The sequence below is a fragment of the Neoarius graeffei genome, chromosome 22, assembly GCF_027579695.1.
Source record: "Neoarius graeffei isolate fNeoGra1 chromosome 22, fNeoGra1.pri, whole genome shotgun sequence".
Lineage (NCBI taxonomy): Eukaryota > Metazoa > Chordata > Actinopteri > Siluriformes > Ariidae > Neoarius > Neoarius graeffei.
In genome coordinates, this window is record NC_083590.1 from 45,024,788 (window position 1) to 45,042,647 (window position 17,860).

Sequence of the window (17,860 nt, forward strand, 5' to 3'; positions counted from 1 at the left end):
AATTAGATGTAAGAAACCACTTAAGGTAACACGAAGGCAACTAACAATAATGAAAAAGTATTACCCTAATTGGTGCAAAGCCTCCATGCCCTATCAGAACATTTAATTCTGCGTGGCTTCCTGAAAAAAAACTCAACTGCCCTATCGTAAGGGAAGTCATTGGGTTCGGGACCATTTATAGAGATTCGTAAGCAGGCTGCCAGGTGTTCCCCTTGGAGCCTATTCCTGAGGTCTGTTTTAATCTATGGATAAAAAAAAAGTACATTTTCTTTATCAAAGCACTAAAAATTTCCATTACATCAAAAAAATATCCAAAGGAATACTGAATTTCTATGTGCTTACCCTATTCATAGCTGAGAGATCCCGTTCGCAATTCTACTTCACCAATAAAGCTAATAAAGATGTTTCTTAAACTATTCAGATTTTATGCTTCAGATAGCATCAACTAGGCATCCCCGCGAGTATAACATTTTATTTAGGCTAGTGGGAAATCCTTATTTATTGTGAATGTCAAGCCATTATTAATAACTTGCATGAATGCTGAAGCGGGATAAACGGGATAATGCAATAAGGCCGGTTCCTCACGTCAAGCTGCTACTGTATACATCAAAATTGGTTTATAGCCTGACTCAGGGATGTCAGTTTCATGTAAGCCAAGAAGGCTATGATAAAGCTCATCACGAGCACGACGTAGGCTACCTTTTAAAATAAGGGGTTAGAAGGCGAATCGGGAAGGCTGCGTTTATTTTTAATTAGCCTAACAGGCCTACTTGCAGTTCGGGTATGTGCGCAACGGCAGGCCTGTGTACACGCCTCTCTGTCTCTGTGTGTGGGTGTGTGCGCGCGCGTGAATGAGAAGAAAAGGCACTATGAATGAACGAAACGCAACGGAATTTTTATTTATTTTTTTCAAAATGGCGAGTCTGATTGTGTGGCAATAGGAATCCATTGTGTGGTGCTGCGCCACACAATGGTCTATGTATGGGAAACCCTGTGAGGACATCATATCTATCTTCGAGCTATACTACTAAAGGAAGGCTATCTGTCTCTGACTGTTCACCTATGCAAATTCATACGGCTGAACGCACATACTCCACACTTTGCACATGAATTAGTCACACCCCAGAGGGACCCAAGACAACATTTTTCGATTTTCCAAAACACGGGATTAGTGCTATAATCCAACACACTATTCATTTCCCATAGACTACATGCTTGCTCTAACACACTGCACGCAGCCTTGGTGGGGAATCCCCTCCCTCACTCGCCTGAGAGTTTGGATTGTACAAGACCTCGCAATCAGCTCTCCTCGCCGGAGACTTCCATTAGGGCTGAGTCTACGTCACTGAGGAGACGCAGAGAGTGATTTACGTCGTTTTGACAGAACACAGTGAAAACCTATATTATATTTTTAAAAAATTAATCACGTGTCCACTCAGCTCTCCACTGGGCCAGTCAGAGGAAAGCAGGTTCACGGGCAGTAACTACTAGTGTCATATAGACACGAGCGCTTTACTGGGAAATACACCACTTGTATTTTCATACGAGCTACATCCAGGATATGGAGAACCCAAACTGGGATGTAAATCTCTCGATGTCACTCGTGAGGAAATCAGTGAATTGTTTTTGATAAATTTGGGTACTTTTCGTTTGTGAATGTGTCTATGTAATAAAAAGAAAATCACATGTTGGCTTGAAGATATGAAGTTTATCTTCTCATGTTAAACACTTTTCATACAAAATACATCATGGATCTGAGTGATCTATTTCAATAATATTGGCTGGCGTTGAGTGGTCTATCAGATATATTCCATTCAGCTAGCATGATATTGAACGAGTTGAAGACGAGCAAAATCCTTTGCCCTGTTATTTTGGTGTGTCTGGCTAAGCTTGGGCTGAGCTCAAGTCCCAGCTGTAATAGTAACAGTTCGCCACTGGTGAAGAATACCTAATGAAGTTTTGGTAGCCTTTTGGGTGTTCAACGCGTCTTTCTCTTTCCTGGGGAACAAAGAAATGCCTCTGTGCATGTGCAGCAGAAAACTTTCTCAGTTAATATTTGCATCATCTCCGACATGTGACATCGTGTTGTCTTTACAATCATGTGATATCATAAACCATATCCAATGCTCATTCTCCATTGGATAGAGTGGCGTAATCCACATAGGATAAGCGATGTCCTAACGATATTGCATGCTATGAAATCAAATGAATGAAACGTACTAGAAGGGAATAGAACACGTGTAGGTTTTTTTTTTTAATTCCATAGAAAAAGTGTCCTGTATGTAGAATAATTCCTGATATTTCACTTCGATGACATCACTCCCAGTGTTTTCCTGCTGACTAGACACACGTTGTCAAAATGGCAAACCGGTTCAAAATTTAAATTCTTTGGATTAACTCTGCTTTTTTTTGTGGATGTGTCCATATAATATGAAGAACATTACATGGTTGCACAAAGATATGAAGTTTGTCGTCTTGTGTTGAAAATATTTTCATTTGTTCGCTTCACTCACTCGTGAATAGTTTCACCACTCTAAGGTAAACTTCATATCTTCATGCAACCATGTAATATCCTCTATGTATAATATGTTTCATGACGTAAAGAAGTACCAAATGACTTTATATCAGTATCGGCCTTGCAAGGTTCAGTATGATTTTAACCAGTAGATGTCATTTTGGTAATTTTGTCAACATTAAAGGAATGCTTTTTAGGGCTATTTTCGCATGATTGGGAGTGCATACATTGAGTTAAAAATCGAGTGCAGAGCTAAATCCTCTGAAAATGCATAATTTCGTAGCATCACATGACCTCCCATTCAAAATTCCAACCCGCTTGGACTATAATGTTGTTGCATGCAGTTTCCTTTTAATTTCGAACTAAACACTAGACTGTGTTTCCATAAAATGCTACGAAATTGTGCATTTCCAGAGGATTTAGCTCTGCACTCGGAACTCGACTTTTACGGACTGTCCCATGAAGATGGCGTCTGGAGAACAACTACTTTCGGGTAGGTACATGTTTTGCATTCAGTCTTCTAGACGATCTGTCCGTACACTTACAGAGCCAGGGACACTTCAGTTTGTGTGTAGGAACCCTGTACTCACTTCCACTGAACTGTAATGTTGTTTGGATGTTGGCAATGGTTTTAAAAACAGCGTTTTGTATCGGCGAAATGACATGCCCCTCGCACTGCTGTGTTAGCACTTTTGGTTTAAATCACAAAACAACTTTCTCAAAACACAACCGATTGACGTGATTGTGCTACCAACTCAACGTATGCACTCCCAATCATGCGAAAATAGCCCTAAAAAGCATTTCACTCCAGAGTATTCCTTTAACACCAGCATTGATGTGTTTCATCAAAGTACAGCCATATCCAACACTACGTTCAGACTGCAATCTGAAACGACCCATATTCGATTTGTTGTGAAATCCGATTTTTTTGTTAGGCCGTTCACATTACCAATTATATGAGACTTGTATGCGATCTCCAATATGAACGGAAAATGACCCAAAAGTGTCCCGCATGCGCAAATTGACACGTAATAAGCACATTGTATGCTGTGAGTGAGAGTGTCTCTGTGTGTGTGTGTGTGTGTGTGTGTGAATGAGTGTCTCTGCGTGAGAGAGAGAGAGTGTGTGTGTGTGTGTGAGAGAGAGAGAGAGAGTCTCTGTGTGAGAGAGAGAGAGAGAGTCTCTGTGTGAGAGAGAGAGAGTGTGTCTCTGTGTGAGAGAGAGGGTGTGTGTGTGTGAGTGAGTGGGGCCGTGGCAGCAACCTCCGTTGAAAGATTGATTGATTGATTGATTGAAGTGCGCATGCTCTCTACATAAACACTGTCTAGTGCAGACATCCCAAGTCTCCCGGAAGTTCCGGGAGTCTCCCGCATATTGATAGCGGCTCCCTGATGCCCGCAAATTGGAGAATATCTCCCGGAATCTAGAGCAAGTGAGCAAGCGCGTGCACGCGAAACATTAATGTCTGCATCGCGCATATGACGGAGTGCGCGAGGGAGTGCGAGAGAGACTGTGTGTGCGCCTGTTCATGTAGCGCAGGGGTTCTCAACCTTTTGCAACCTGGGCCCCACCAAAGCTGGTTCATTGCAGTTGGGGGCCCCTCTTCTCGCCCCGCCCCCATCCCCCCCCCCCCCCAAAACACACTCACCCGCAGTGACGCCACCCGACCTACAGCACCTTATATCGACCGATAGATAGATAGATAGATAGATAGATAGATAGATAGATAGATAGATAGATAGATAGATAGATAGATAGCCCTGGGCTAGATTATTATTATTAGTAGTAGTAGTAGCAGTAGTAGCATTATCCATTCCATAGAAATACATAGGCCTATTATCATTATTAGGCTATTGTTATAATTGGCAGTAGCACCACATTTCTAATCTGCTTTCGGTCATTATTATAATTATAATTATTATAATTATAATTATTATTATTATTATGGCCTATTATCATTACTAAGCTGTTGGCAGTAGTACAAGACTTATGTTCTTTCAGGCATTATTATTATTATTATTATTAGGCCTATTATTATTATTATTATGGCCTATTATCATTACTAAGCTGTTGGCAGTAGTACAAGACTTATGTTCTTTCAGGCATTATTATTATTATTAGGCCTATTATTATTATTATTATTATTATTATTGCTGTTGTTGGTTGTTGATATTATTATTATTATTATTATTATTATGCTATTGTTATTAATAGGCATCGTTTATTATTATTATTATTATTATTAGTGTTTTTATTAGGTATTTTATTAGGCTTATCATTAGCTGGCTATTGATATCATTGGGAATTGGGACCAGGCGTGAATTTAGGTTTTACTTTTTACTGTGCCTTTGTGATCTGCATTTGCGTTAATGCGAGACCTGAGCCTGCTTTGCCTTACAAAGATCCTCGATTCTTGGCGAAATGTTTGACAAGCACAGTCTCAAGTCATCCTCAATTTGCGCACGATTGCGATATTTCGTTTTGAGCGCAGTCATTTTTGAAAATCCTGCCTCACACAAGTAGGTCGATGCGAATGGGATGAGCAGTTTCAAGGCTACGTCACACAGTTGCGGGTACTCCTGCATCAATGCTGCCCAGAATGTCGAAAGAGGGCATGAGGTGAAGACTGCCTTAAGTCTACTGTCACTCTTCAGCTCAATAAGCTGTTCCTGCATGTCAACTGGAAGTTCGTCAGCAGTACACACAAATGGATCTCGAACCCACGCAAAAGAGCGATAATCCTCTGTGAAGTATGCCGCAAACTGTTTTCTCATTACCGACAGGTGCTCTGACGCTGCTTGAAAGACAGATGAGAAATCGTGGGAAGTGCCTGCATTACTGATAAAGTCTGCAAGGCTTGGGAACATATCACAGTTCCCCCGACTGATGTGGCCACACCAGAGGTCAAGTTTTTGCTTGAAGGCATCCACTTTCTCTGCGAGAAGCAAAATGTGAGTTTCTCGGCCTTGCAAAGACAGGTTCAAGCCATTCAAGCGGTCAAATATATCGACCAAATAGGAGAGACACGCTAGCCACAAAGGGTCATCCAGATTTTTCGCCAGGTCTGAATTGATTTGTGTCAAAAACCGCTTCACCTCATCTCGCAGCTCATACAAACGTTGTAACACCCGCCCCCTGGACAGCCAGCGAACCTCAGTGTGCAGAAGCAGCTGTTCGTGCTCTGACCCCATCTCCTGACAGAGGACCTCAAACAAGCGAGAGTTTAGCGGCCGTGACTTGATGAGGTTGATCATTTTTACTGATTGGTTCAGCACGGATTCCAACAGAGACGGCATTTTTTTTGCAGCGAGTGCTTCGCGATGAACCATGCAATGGGTCCATTTTACAAGTGGAGCTACCTGCTTAACGCGAGCAGCTAGACCTTGCTCACGGCCCGTCATTGCTCGTGCGCCATCCGTGCACAAGCCAATGCATCGGTCCCACGCCAACCCATTCTCGCGAATAAATGAATCAAGGACATTGAAGATGGCCTCTCCAGTTGTGTGTGACTGAAGAGGGCGGCAAAAAAGGACATCCTCCTCAATTAATTTATCCCTGACATACCTGACATATGTAAGAAGCTGTGCCTGTCCAGCAATATCGGTAGACTCATCCAACTGCAAGGCATAGTATGGACTATTTTTAATAAACTGTATTAATTGCTCTCTGATATCATTGGACATATCAGCAATTCTCCGAGCAACTGTGTCATTTGAAAGTGGCACGGTGCCTAATTTGGCTGCTGCACTATCCCCGAAGAATATTCTGCACATGTCCTGCGCAGCTGGCAAAACGAATTTCTCGGCATCAGTGTGCGGTTTGCCTAGCTTACCTATTCTTTTTGCCACCACATATGATGCCTCCAGGCACTGCTTAGATACAGTGCTGTGCACGGAAATTGTTGCCTGTTGCTGATGCAGGCCATCACGCTTTCTTTGAAAGTATTCAAGCGGTTTGTCCTTCAGGCCAGCATGCTTCGTTTCGAGGTGCCTTTTAAGTTTGCATGGCTTCATGCTTTCGTTTGCCAGCACCTCGGCACACACGACACACTGAGGACGAAGATCAGAGGTGACAGTAAAACCAAACTGCAGGTATAATTCATCGTACCTCCGAAGCTTTCTCGCAGCTGGTGGTAGACCTACGTCAGTTGTCTTGGGTTTTTTGACAAGAAATCTATCCATTTTGTTAAAGTATTTGTGAATAAACTTGTGTAATAAAGTTGTAACGATAAGTCTGTAGTAGGCTAAGTCTGTAGTAGGCTAAGGGGGCTAACCAGAGGGAACGTATGGGGCTTATCAGTGAGAAACACGATCGATATCTTTATTCGGGGATTTTATAGTTGCAAATTTTAACGAGGTGTGAATGGTGTACTTACTCGTGTGAGTGTGTGTGTGGGACAGTTGGATTTTTCACACGCAGGGTGAAAAAGGCAAAGGGGTAGTAGACTAGCAGTAAGAAAACAAAAACAAATTATTTGGGTAGAGCTGAAATGGGGAAAGCAAAAATACAGTGTGGGGTAGTAGTCTTTAAAAAGACTGTTTGGGTTTTGCGCTGTATCGATGGATTGATGATAGTAGACTAGCGAGAGTCGGCACGAGTTAACTCGGCAAGAAACCAGACTAGTGTGTGTGTGGCAAACACTCACACGGTGGCCACGGTATGCAGACTCACTCACGTGACGTTGCGTCATGTTCGCGTCACGGGCTTAAAATAACCTACACACAAGATTTTATGATAGATTGATGATAGATTTTATAATAGTATTGATTTGTATGTAATAGTCCAATGTGTTCTGCATTTTGACATGGGTAAATGTGTTGCATCTGCTTAGCTACTATAGCCTGTTAGCCCCAGATTTTTTTTTTCCTCCATACATGAAGCCTACTCGCGACCCCCCTGGAGTACCTCCGCGCCCCACCAGGGGGGCGCGCCCCCCCGGTTGAGAACCACCGATAGCGCATTATGTCGTTGTTGTTTTCCACCAAAGAGGCGGGATTAGCCAACGCAGAATAGTGACGTTTGTCTCTTGTTGATGACGTGTAGGTCACATGAATGCGACCTGTCCGGTCAGACTGCAGTCGCATGTGAAAATAATGGATATGCATCGGAATTAGGACCACATATCCAAGCGGCCTGGGTCGCATGTGAAAAATCGGATCGGTGTCGTTCAGATTGTCAATAACAAATCGGATACAGGTCGCATATGGGCAAAAAAATCGGATATGGGTCGTTTCAGGGTGCAGTCTGAACGTAGTCCTAGTAGTTTCATTGAAAAATTCCATACTTTGTAAGGCCACATTCTGTCCTAAGAAGCTCCAGAGTGAATGCAAGAAGGAAATTTTCAAAAGAATCCCGATGTTTGTTTTCTACCATAGTTGTACAGATGGCTTTTTCATTTGAGAAGGAACACGATTGCATATTTAAAAATCCAGCAGGAGTAGAAGAATACATCTTTCACTCGTTTGTGGTCAGTTGGTGAAAACTTGCTTCTGTAATTACTGTAATTGTGCCTGACTTATAAGTTGCATTGTGTAACAAAGTTCCATCCATCCAGCTTTATTTATAGAGCACTTTACAACCACAGTGGACCAAAGTGCAGTACAGTAAAATAAACAAGACTTTATTTATTTATTTATTTATTTAATTAAGTCATAAGAATAAAAACAGCAGCCCGATAATAAAAACAAATCAGTCAACATCTTATGTGGTGTTAAAAGCCAAGGAGAAGAGATGGGTTTTAAGAAGAGATTTAAAAACAGTCGTAGAAGAGGCCTGTCTAATGTGCAAAGGCAGATTGTTCCACAGTTTAGAAGCTGCAACAGCGAAAGCATGGTCTCCCTCTAAGCCAGTGTTTCGCAAAGTGTGGTCCGCGAGAGACCTCAAGTGGTCCGTGAGGTGATCTACAAATGTAGTCAGCGTTTTCAAGATAAGCTAGTGTATTGCTTTGTAACATTATTAGAAAGTTAAATTTATCCAATCTTGTTTTTAACGGCAATCAAACAGGCATTCAATTTCATTATTATTTAAAAAGCGTTCTGCATCTGAATTTGCACCACATAAAACTTGTAGTGTGCACGTGCTCTTATTCCGCCTCTCGTCTCAAGGCAACAGTCACCTCACAAATCTCTGCCTCACAGGCAAACAGGCAGGCAGACCTGAAAACAAGCAAACGAAAATTCTGAACATATAATAGGCTAATCCTTACTAGCTTGTGTTCGTGGCGATTTTTTTTTTTTTAATTTACTGAAAGTGAAACAACAAGGATGGAGAAGTGGCTGACAGGTTCAGTTAAGAGGAAAAAACCTGACACTACCGACACAAGCATCAATAAGGAGAAAATGCAAAGAAAAGAAGATTCAGTTAACACTGAGTCCCCAACACAGGAAGAACAAGAAAAACAAGCTCGGCAGACTAAACCAACGGCAAAGGTGAAAAGAAAATACCACAATGAATATCTAAAGTTGGGATTTTGAAATGTTCTGATTAACTGTTTGCTGAATTTTAAACCTCCATACTTTTGCCTTTAAAAACCACGGAGGATATGGAATGGATAGGCCTTTAATGTATTTAGTTAACCATAATTTTTTCAATTAAAAACACCTAATAGTACACATCTCTGTATGGTCTCTGTGTGTATATGTATGTATGTGTGTGTGTGTTGTGTGGGGCGGGGAGGCGGGTGTTGACAGGTGGTCCCTGAAATTTTTTTTTGGGACAAAGTGCGAGGATGTGATTCTTCCGGATTTTTCCGGAATTCCGGATTTTCAGACATAAAAATGCGACCCTCGTGAATCATGCAAATTCTTTTTTTTTTTTTTTTTTTTTTTGGGGGGGGGAGTAGGACCACATTATCCATAGGCAACTCCAATGAGCCACGCATGCGCATAATAACCTACCCTAGGTTAAGCGGTACCAATAATAATAATAAAAAAAAAGCCCATTATGCATAACGCAAGAGTAACCTTTATGTGACCCGAGTCTTGAAGACTTGAACAAAGTTAGCTAGCTAGCTGGCGTCGTTAGCATTACGGTTAGCTCGGCCAGGAAGCACCGGACAACAGGCTGGAGACGGAGCGGGGTTTTTGTGAGCGTCGTTATCATCACCTACTATAGGAATGCTGCCCACCGGAGGCCACTCAAGTTTTGGATGAGGGTAGAGCCTGAGGGTTTGCTAAAGCAGTGTGAGGGAAGAGTGAAGGTGCGATGCTGGGGCAAAAGGAGGCGGCGCGGGGCGCTGAGGGTCGCCGGACAGAGTTCCGCGCTCGGCCGCTTCCAGCCCTCAGGACACTCGGGGGCTGCGTGCTGCTCCAGGCGGCCCTGTGCCTCGCCAGACCCAGCGGGATAATCAGCACCAACAGCCATAACAACCACCTGAGTGTCAACGTTTACATGAGTGAAGATGAGGTGAAGAAACTTCTGGGTGAGTGTGTGTGTGTGTGTGTGGGGGGGGGTTCCTCTCTCAGTCCATGTTGGCTGTGTGTGTGTGTGTGTGTGCGCGCGCGCGCTAAAGCAGCCTGGATGTAGAAACACATTACACTGTTAGCTTGCAAACTAATTTAATACTTTACATAAGTACACACGAGTGAAGTTAGGAATTAATCAGTTTGTTAATTCATCAACAGTTTTGTTTTCCAGGTAGTAGTTTTAAAGTGTGTCCCAGTTTGAATTCACTGGAAATTGTAGTTAGTTAGTAACACATCTATAAACGAGCGCTATTACGCATGCGTATGAACAGGCTGAATCCCAAACGGCTCCTGGTTGGAGACGGAGTGCACTACTGTGGAAGCCTTTTTATACTTTCTATAGGGCGGTTTTGGAGAGAGCTGGGAGGCATTTGGGATTCAGCCGCAGCTAGCTGCTCTTTTGTTAATAATAATAATAATAATAATTAACTGAATCCCAAATGCCCCCCAGCTCTCTCCAAAACCGCCCTATAGAAAGTATAAAAAGGCTTCTACAGTAGTGCACTCCGTCTCCAACCAGGAGCCGTTTGGGATTTGGCCTGTTCATAATCATGATGATAATTATATGATATATAATAATAATAATTATTATTATTATTATTATTATTAGACTGCACAGTGGTGTAGTGGTTAGCACTGTTGCCTCACAGCAAGAAGGTCCTGGGTTCGAGCCGCGTGGCCAGCAAGGGCCTTTCTGTGTGGAGTTAAACTGCTCACCTTGAATTCCATTTGGTCATTAATGGGGTGCTGAGTCATTATAACATCTCATGGGTAAAGTTCTCTGAAACTGTCTGTTTATACCACACTGCTGCCGTGTCGCATTATGGGTCTATATATTTTCCTGCTTTTTTGTCCTTGGCCAATCACATCCCTGAAATTGGTCCTTGGTCTGAAAAAGTTTGAGAAACACTGCTCTAAGCTTATGCTTAGTTTTAGGCACACTCAGGAGCAGCTGATCCGTTGACCTGAGAGAGCAGGTGGGAGTATAGTGGTGTCTGAGGTATAGTGGTACCTCAGAGAGGTAGGGCGGCGCAAGACCATTAAGGGATTTAAAAGCAAATAAAAGAATTTTTAAATACATCCTAAACTGCAGAGGTGGAAAGTAACGAATTACATTACTCTCGTTACTGTACTTGAGTAGCTTTTTTGTGTACTTATACTTTTTCAAGTAATTTTTAAAGAGTGTACTTTTACTTTTACTTAAGTACGTTTTCTTTTAAGTAGTGTACTTCGGTACATTTTACATCACAACCGTTACTGAGTAAAAAAAAATAAATAAATTAAAATTTTTTTAAAAAGGCTAAAACGGAGAAGGGGAAATGCGTTCTGGAAATGAATCACGGGAAGGACAGTTGTCGCGCGCGCGAGTCTCACACAGACGATGGCGGACATGCACCGGCGCTTTAAGGGGGGTGGGCTTCGGGGGGCTCACGCCCCTGGGCCACAGCCAATCAGGGGCCTTGTAATATTAATAAAATAATAAACTGTCGGAATCGTGGGCCTACATTAATGTACGGATAGAAATAAGGTTAGAAATAAATGAGCGCACAGTAGCCTGCTGTAAGAGACATGGTGGATGTGGTTTGCGAAACGAACACCCACAACTGTACCAGAATAAAATGGAACAAAATGTAACGTCACGCACGAAAGCGCGCCAAAGACTGCAGACCACAGAGACACAAATTTAGAGGCTTTGAAAGATGAAGCATTCACATGTTAGCGGGGCGCATAAAAGGAAAAAAGAGAGATGCAGGTAATGATAGAATCGTTGCCTAAAGTCACAGACTTTTTTAAGGTAAGGATCACCAATCTGTTCAGAATATCAGCTACTTATCAGTTATCAGCCTACCAGCAGCTAGGCTATGTGCAGCTAGGCTAGATATGCTATGATCTGTCCAACAGTAAAATAAATCAGTTGTGATTTGAATACGTGTCGTGTGATTTGAGTTATAATCCTGTTAGTATAATAGCATATTTCGATGGGGATAATAAAATGTCTAAAACGGCATCTACTGAAGAAATTGATGAAAAGATTGTAGCCTATAATGTTCACAGTTCGGGCGGCAGACAGAGTAAGCATACTGAGGGGAATAGCAATACAAAGCTAGCGCAGATCCACATTTCTCGCTAGCTGTGTGGGTGTGTTGTTAACCCGTGTGGATTTAAGTGAAATACTTGAGAAGTTCTGTGGTCAAGACAGCGTTTTAAGGTAAGGACACTTGATTATTAATGTTTGCCCGCCGTGGCTTGTTGTTGACGAAAGGCCCACATGATTTTGCCTTATGCAGCTACTGCTAGCGTCATGCTTTGAACTAGGTTAAGCTCATTTGCGCTAAAGGATGGGTTTATTGAAGGACTTTGATGTAGCTAGTTTAAAAAAAATCGTATGCTCAAAACAGTATGCCTGTGTTCATCATGTTTAACTTTTTTTCTTGATGGAGTGCGTGAAATAGGGCTGTGTGATGTCCCCTTAATTGGCATCGACAATGTTTACAGTGCAAACATCGTGATGGACGATCATATCGTGGGGGGGGGGATTTTAATACCACATTATTAAATTTATTATTATTATTATTATTATTATTATTATTAATAAAAGTATTAGATACTCATCCGAGGCTTTGGCACGTTAAGAAAAAAAAGCGCTAGGTGATGTAGAATATTTGGCCTTGATAACTGATATGTGGTCCAGCTGCAACATGATGCCCTATAGACCCTTTTCAGTCACGTGACCTTCGTAAACGCGACCGCCATTTTGGACATGTAGTGGACTTCGGCTCAAATCGGTTTGAATGCGAGGAAGGCGACAAACATAAAAGAAAAAGGAGCGAGATGCAGAAAACCGTATTTACTAGTTTACTGTAATTATGATCTGGCGGCTATTTACACCGGATCCAGTGTAAATAGCTGCCGGAGCCAACGTCCGAGGTTCCGGAGCGCGCGTGCTGGCTCCGGGGCTCTGGCCGGGCCGGGAGCGAGCACGCCGGCTCCGGCCGGGAGCGAGCGCGCTCCGGAACCTCGGACGTTGGCTCCGGTAGCTATTTACACTGGATCCGGTGTAAATAGCTGCCAGATCATAATTACAGTAAACTAGAATGGAATGTTAACAGCAATGTAATGCCTTTTCTGGCTAATTTTATTCGTCTTACCTCCAACAAAGTGGTCACTACACAAGCGTTGGTATGCTGCTATCCATCTTCTCCGTCGGTCAGCATCTACCGGGATCCGATAAAATGATAAACCTTGCCTTGTTTGTTGATGGTTACTACATCCAGGTGCACAACAACATAGTGGCATGATGGAAGTCTTGCTGAAAATAAACACTTTCTTTGCTGCCGTTCCTCAATGTTGGCTGTGGTAAACTACTGGTAGTACATGTCCAAAATGGCGGCCGCGTTTGTCGTGACGTCACATGAAAAGGGTCCATATGTCAGCTACCGTACATTATGTGGACTGAGAGTGGGCAATGCAGTCCAAATGCCTGCAAGACGAGTTTCATGCCAGAGACACATTCAGCGGACAATTTAGAAGACGCATTGCGCGAGACACTTGCCGAATGGAAAATAGAGGAGAAAAAGATCGCCTGTATAACAACGGGGCGAATATTGTCACAGCCATCAGGCAATTGAAATGGCCGTGGTTAAGTTGTTTTGGGCACAATTTGAACCTGGCCATAACCAACTCGCTTGCGCAACAGAGGGCCAGTACAGACCGAGCGTTTGGAGTTTGCCGAGCAGTCAACACTGCGTTTGCGCACAGCTGGCTTCAGAGAAATGAGCTGCACAAAGCGCAGGTGGAAATGAACCTCCCTGAGCACTCACTGATCACGGCAAGATATTAATCGGCTCTAACAATGAAAGACTAGTATTCAAACTATGAGAAGAAACTACACTTAAGCTATTACTCATTGTTTATTTACACCATATCAATTGAAGATGCGTTTCGGCCTTTAGTGCGCACTTGAACGCGCTAATTTTTCCAATTTATTAGTGTTTGAATTATTGCACCAGCTTTTAAAATCATGATTTAATATTGTGTTTGTTTGTTTTTTTTTTTATACTGTCTTTACATTTGTCAGAATCACCTTCATTCTTCCATTTGGTTTGACATTATGGCTTAGAGTGGACCATTTTGAGTCTGAAAGTAGGCCTATTTACCAGATTAAAGTTATTTGACTTCTGCCGAAGTCTGCGCTTCACTGCCGTTTGATAAGGTGAAATATTTCCCGACTGTTAATAGTGGCTATTTGTTTGAACAACATGACAAATTTTACATTAAAAGTATAGTGTAGGCTAAAAAATGAAGTCAAAATTTATTAGTAGTAGCATACTGTATTTGTGTAACCACATGTTATGTTCACTAGCACATCCCTGCACCATAGCCTACGTGAACAAGCGGTAATAGGATATTACTTTATAATTTATATAATTATGTATTTATAATATGTTATATATTTATATATTAAACAAAACTAACTAACTAAACTAACAAAAAACTAACTTTTTAGGTTAAATAGGCCCAGATGATACCGTATATGCATGATTATGACAGGAGGGGGCGTGGTATCACGATGGTGGCCCTCCATCGTGATGGATGACCACCATCGTCGATGGACGATGGCATCGTCTATCGGCACAGCCCTAGCGTGAAATATTGTTGCAAGTGGTATTTTGATGCAGTCATGTCAAAAAGGCAGTTGAATGCACTGTCTCATTCAAGGAGAAGGAAGACTTGCATGATGCTTGAACATAGATCGGTAAAATAGACCCTAGTAGGACTTGGTTTCATGTATTTCGGTCTGTAGAGTTATGAGTTTGGCTGCTGTCCATGGTGTTTACGTTTCATGTGGCCACCGAGCCAAGTACCTTGACTTGCAGTGAATGTTTGTTTTCATGCCGCCGAGCTATTTTTATGTATTTTATTTTTTAAAAGGACTTGTCTGTAGGTGTGTGTGTTTTATGTTTACAACACATAGGTCTACATTATAGTGCACGCAGGCTTGTGTGGTTATCTCTGGCCATGCCCCTGCGTGAAAGTTATGCAGTATCACTGTCCTGTCCGTGGTAATAATCAGAACCGGCTCTGTAATGATAATGTGCGCGTTCTTCTCTCCCTCTGTGGTCGGATGTGTTGAGTGATGTGAGCGTGGGCCTTGCGCAGCTACGCTGAGCCAAACGTAACCTATCGTAGGCTTCTAGGCTAATTACGCACTTACACTGTAAATGCTTGACACGTATTGCAAATAAAATAAGAGTGTTTTCCTGGCCAACGGTAAAGGTAGGGTTGACAGGTAGCCTTTGAGGGGCCTAGCCCCTGGGCCACGGGTGTTGATAAAGCGCCCCTGCGGACATGGAGGAGACCGAGGAACCTGTGGTGGACGACCCTGCAGAAAACGCAATTTCTTCCAGTAATGAAGTGCACCCCTGGCCCTACATACGTGATCACTTCAGCTTCGTAGAGAAAAGGGGTGACAGTTTCATTATGCAATGCAGATTATGTGTGCCCAATAAGACAACCATTGCGGCATACAAAAATTCGACGTCTAATCTGCGCAAGCATGTTGAGGTAAGTATTGTCATTGGCATCATAATCATGGGCGCAGATAGAGGGTGGGACGGGTGGGATTCGTCCCACCCAGATTTAAATTCACCTCATTCGGTCCCCCCCACTTATAGGGAGGAAAAAACGTCTATGCTGTCTTTCTTTGCATAAGGCAAACCTCACGGAAAAATCAAAAGACTAATTACCATTCGGTTTATTGAGGTGCACAGCAGTGTATACATAGTTGCAACAACTCACATAAAACAAAACAAAGACTGATATTCGGTTGGTTGAGCTGCGCAGACTGCACAGGTTGCGAGCTCGAGCTTGGTTGCTATGGTTACCCACAACAAGTTTGACAGGCATGTTGGGGTTGGTTTGCTGGCAGCTTTGTCCCCCCCAGTTTTTTGTCCCCCCCCAGTTCAAAAAACGTATCTGCGCCCCTGATCATAATGTTTCCTTTCCATAGTAAAACCGACAATAGGCTGGTTATATTCCAAAAATAGTGGATGGCATTGCTAATGTTGAAGTAGCAACCTGTTGGTACTGTAACATAACGGTAACTAGTCTGTTATTTGGTTGGCTAATCATGCAAGCAAGTTAGCTCGCCAACCTGACGTGATCAGTCCTCCTACCATTCTACATCCAACAGGCCAGAAAGGAATACTAAACAAAAAATGTTTGAATTGAATTGTTCAATAACACACAGTGCACACAGGCAAGCTACGAGATTTCGGTGCAACATTTCACTTTCATATTTCGTGTACAATGCTTTGTGTGTGGTCAGGGCGATGTAAACGACATGACTGTGTGTATTGACCTTTTTTATTTGTCTCAGTTTTAATGCAGCATTATCCTAAGCATTCAATTTGATACACTTCCTTTAAATAAAACATCTGGGTTGAGATGTACATATATCCTTGTTTCCTCTTCTTTTTCATTTTTGCACAACACAATGGAGGCAGAAAACACCCATTGTTAAAAGTAACGTTTTACTTTTACTCAAAGTACATTTTAAATGATCTACTTTTTACTTTTACTTGAGTAGATTTTTTTGTCTGGTAACTTTACTTGTACTTAAGTAAAATTTCATCAGAGTAACAGTACTTGTACTTGAGTATAATATTTTAGTACTCTTTCCACCTCTGCTAAACTGTATGGGTAGCCAGTGGTATGAGGCTAAAATGAGGGGGAAATATGCTCATATTTATGTGTGCCAATTAAGACACGTGGCAGCATTTTGTACCATCTGGAGACAGGCGATGGAGGACCCACTAACCCCCATATAGAGTGCATTACAGTAATCCACCCGAATGATGACAAAGGCATGGATTACGGTCTCAAAGTGCTGCCTAGAAAGAATTGGCTTTATTTTGGCCAGCTGCCTCAACTGGAAAAAGCCAGATTTAACGACTGCCCTGATCTGACCATTGAGCTTAAGATCAGCGTCCACTTTAACCCCTAGGTTGGTGATGGTTGGCTTAATATAATTGGCCAAGGACCCCAGATCTACGGGGGGTTCCCAGTGGTGCCTCCAAATACCATCACCTCTGTCTTATTTTCATTAAAATTTAAAAAGTTAAGAGCCGTCCAGGCCTTTATGTCATCAAAACACTTGAGCAATGGCGTGACAGGGTGTGCATCATTCCTTTTAAGAGGGACATAGATCTGACTGTCGTCCGCATAATAGTGGAATGAAATGCATCTGTCAATTGGATACAAGTCTTTGTCATTACAGGTTCCTTTGCTCACACTGTTCTTTTGTCCTGTTTCCATTTAAAGCATTGTAGGTAACACACCTGGTACCATGACCCAGTCAATGATACGTAGAACCCTGAAGAATCTTGTTCAGAATTTCTCTGAGGCTGAAGTGAAGGTAAGGGAGACCGTTATTGTCACTGTTTTTGCTCGTGCAGAAAATCATTCGCTCGGTTTCAGTCACTTCTTGCAGTCAGTGAATATCCTTAACGTTCCTGTTTTCATTTATACCCTACACTAGGTGTGGTGTATTCAGTCAGGCAGTGTTGTAAGAATTTCCAGTGAGGCTCATTGAGTGATGTTTCCAACTGTAGAGCAGCTGGGACTTCACTTGTGTTTTCTAGGTGAGAGAGGCGACCTCTAATGACCCCTGGGGGCCATCCAGCTCGCAGATGGCAGATATCTCAGACTTGACCTACAACGTGGTGGCGTGCAACGAAATAATGGGAATGTTGTGGAAGCGCCTGAACGATGACAAGAACTGGAGGCATGTATACAAGGTGAGGGTGGAGGACTGAAAGGAGACAAAAGAAGATTGGTAAAGATTGAGAAGAATAAAATTTAGCTCTCAGACTCCCTTACT

The 17,860-nt window shown here is 42.4% G+C and overlaps 1 protein-coding gene across 4 annotated transcripts in view; it reads left to right on the forward strand.

Moving 5' to 3' along the window:
* Positions 1 to 17,860, forward strand: part of epn1b (epsin 1b) — an 85,334-nt gene that overhangs the window by 29,941 nt on the left and 37,533 nt on the right. For 3 of the 4 annotated variants that reach the window (XR_009651216.1, XR_009651217.1, XM_060904846.1), the window contains 2 exons: positions 17,302 to 17,395; positions 17,622 to 17,777. Coding sequence is in view for 1 of the 4 variants with exons in the window: in XM_060904846.1 (XP_060760829.1) it covers positions 17,327 to 17,395; positions 17,622 to 17,777 (225 nt within the window). In the remaining 3 variants the exon portion in view is untranslated. Of the gene's footprint in view, positions 1 to 17,301; positions 17,396 to 17,591; positions 17,778 to 17,860 lie in introns of those variants that run through there. The other variant, XR_009651218.1, reaches the window with a different exon arrangement.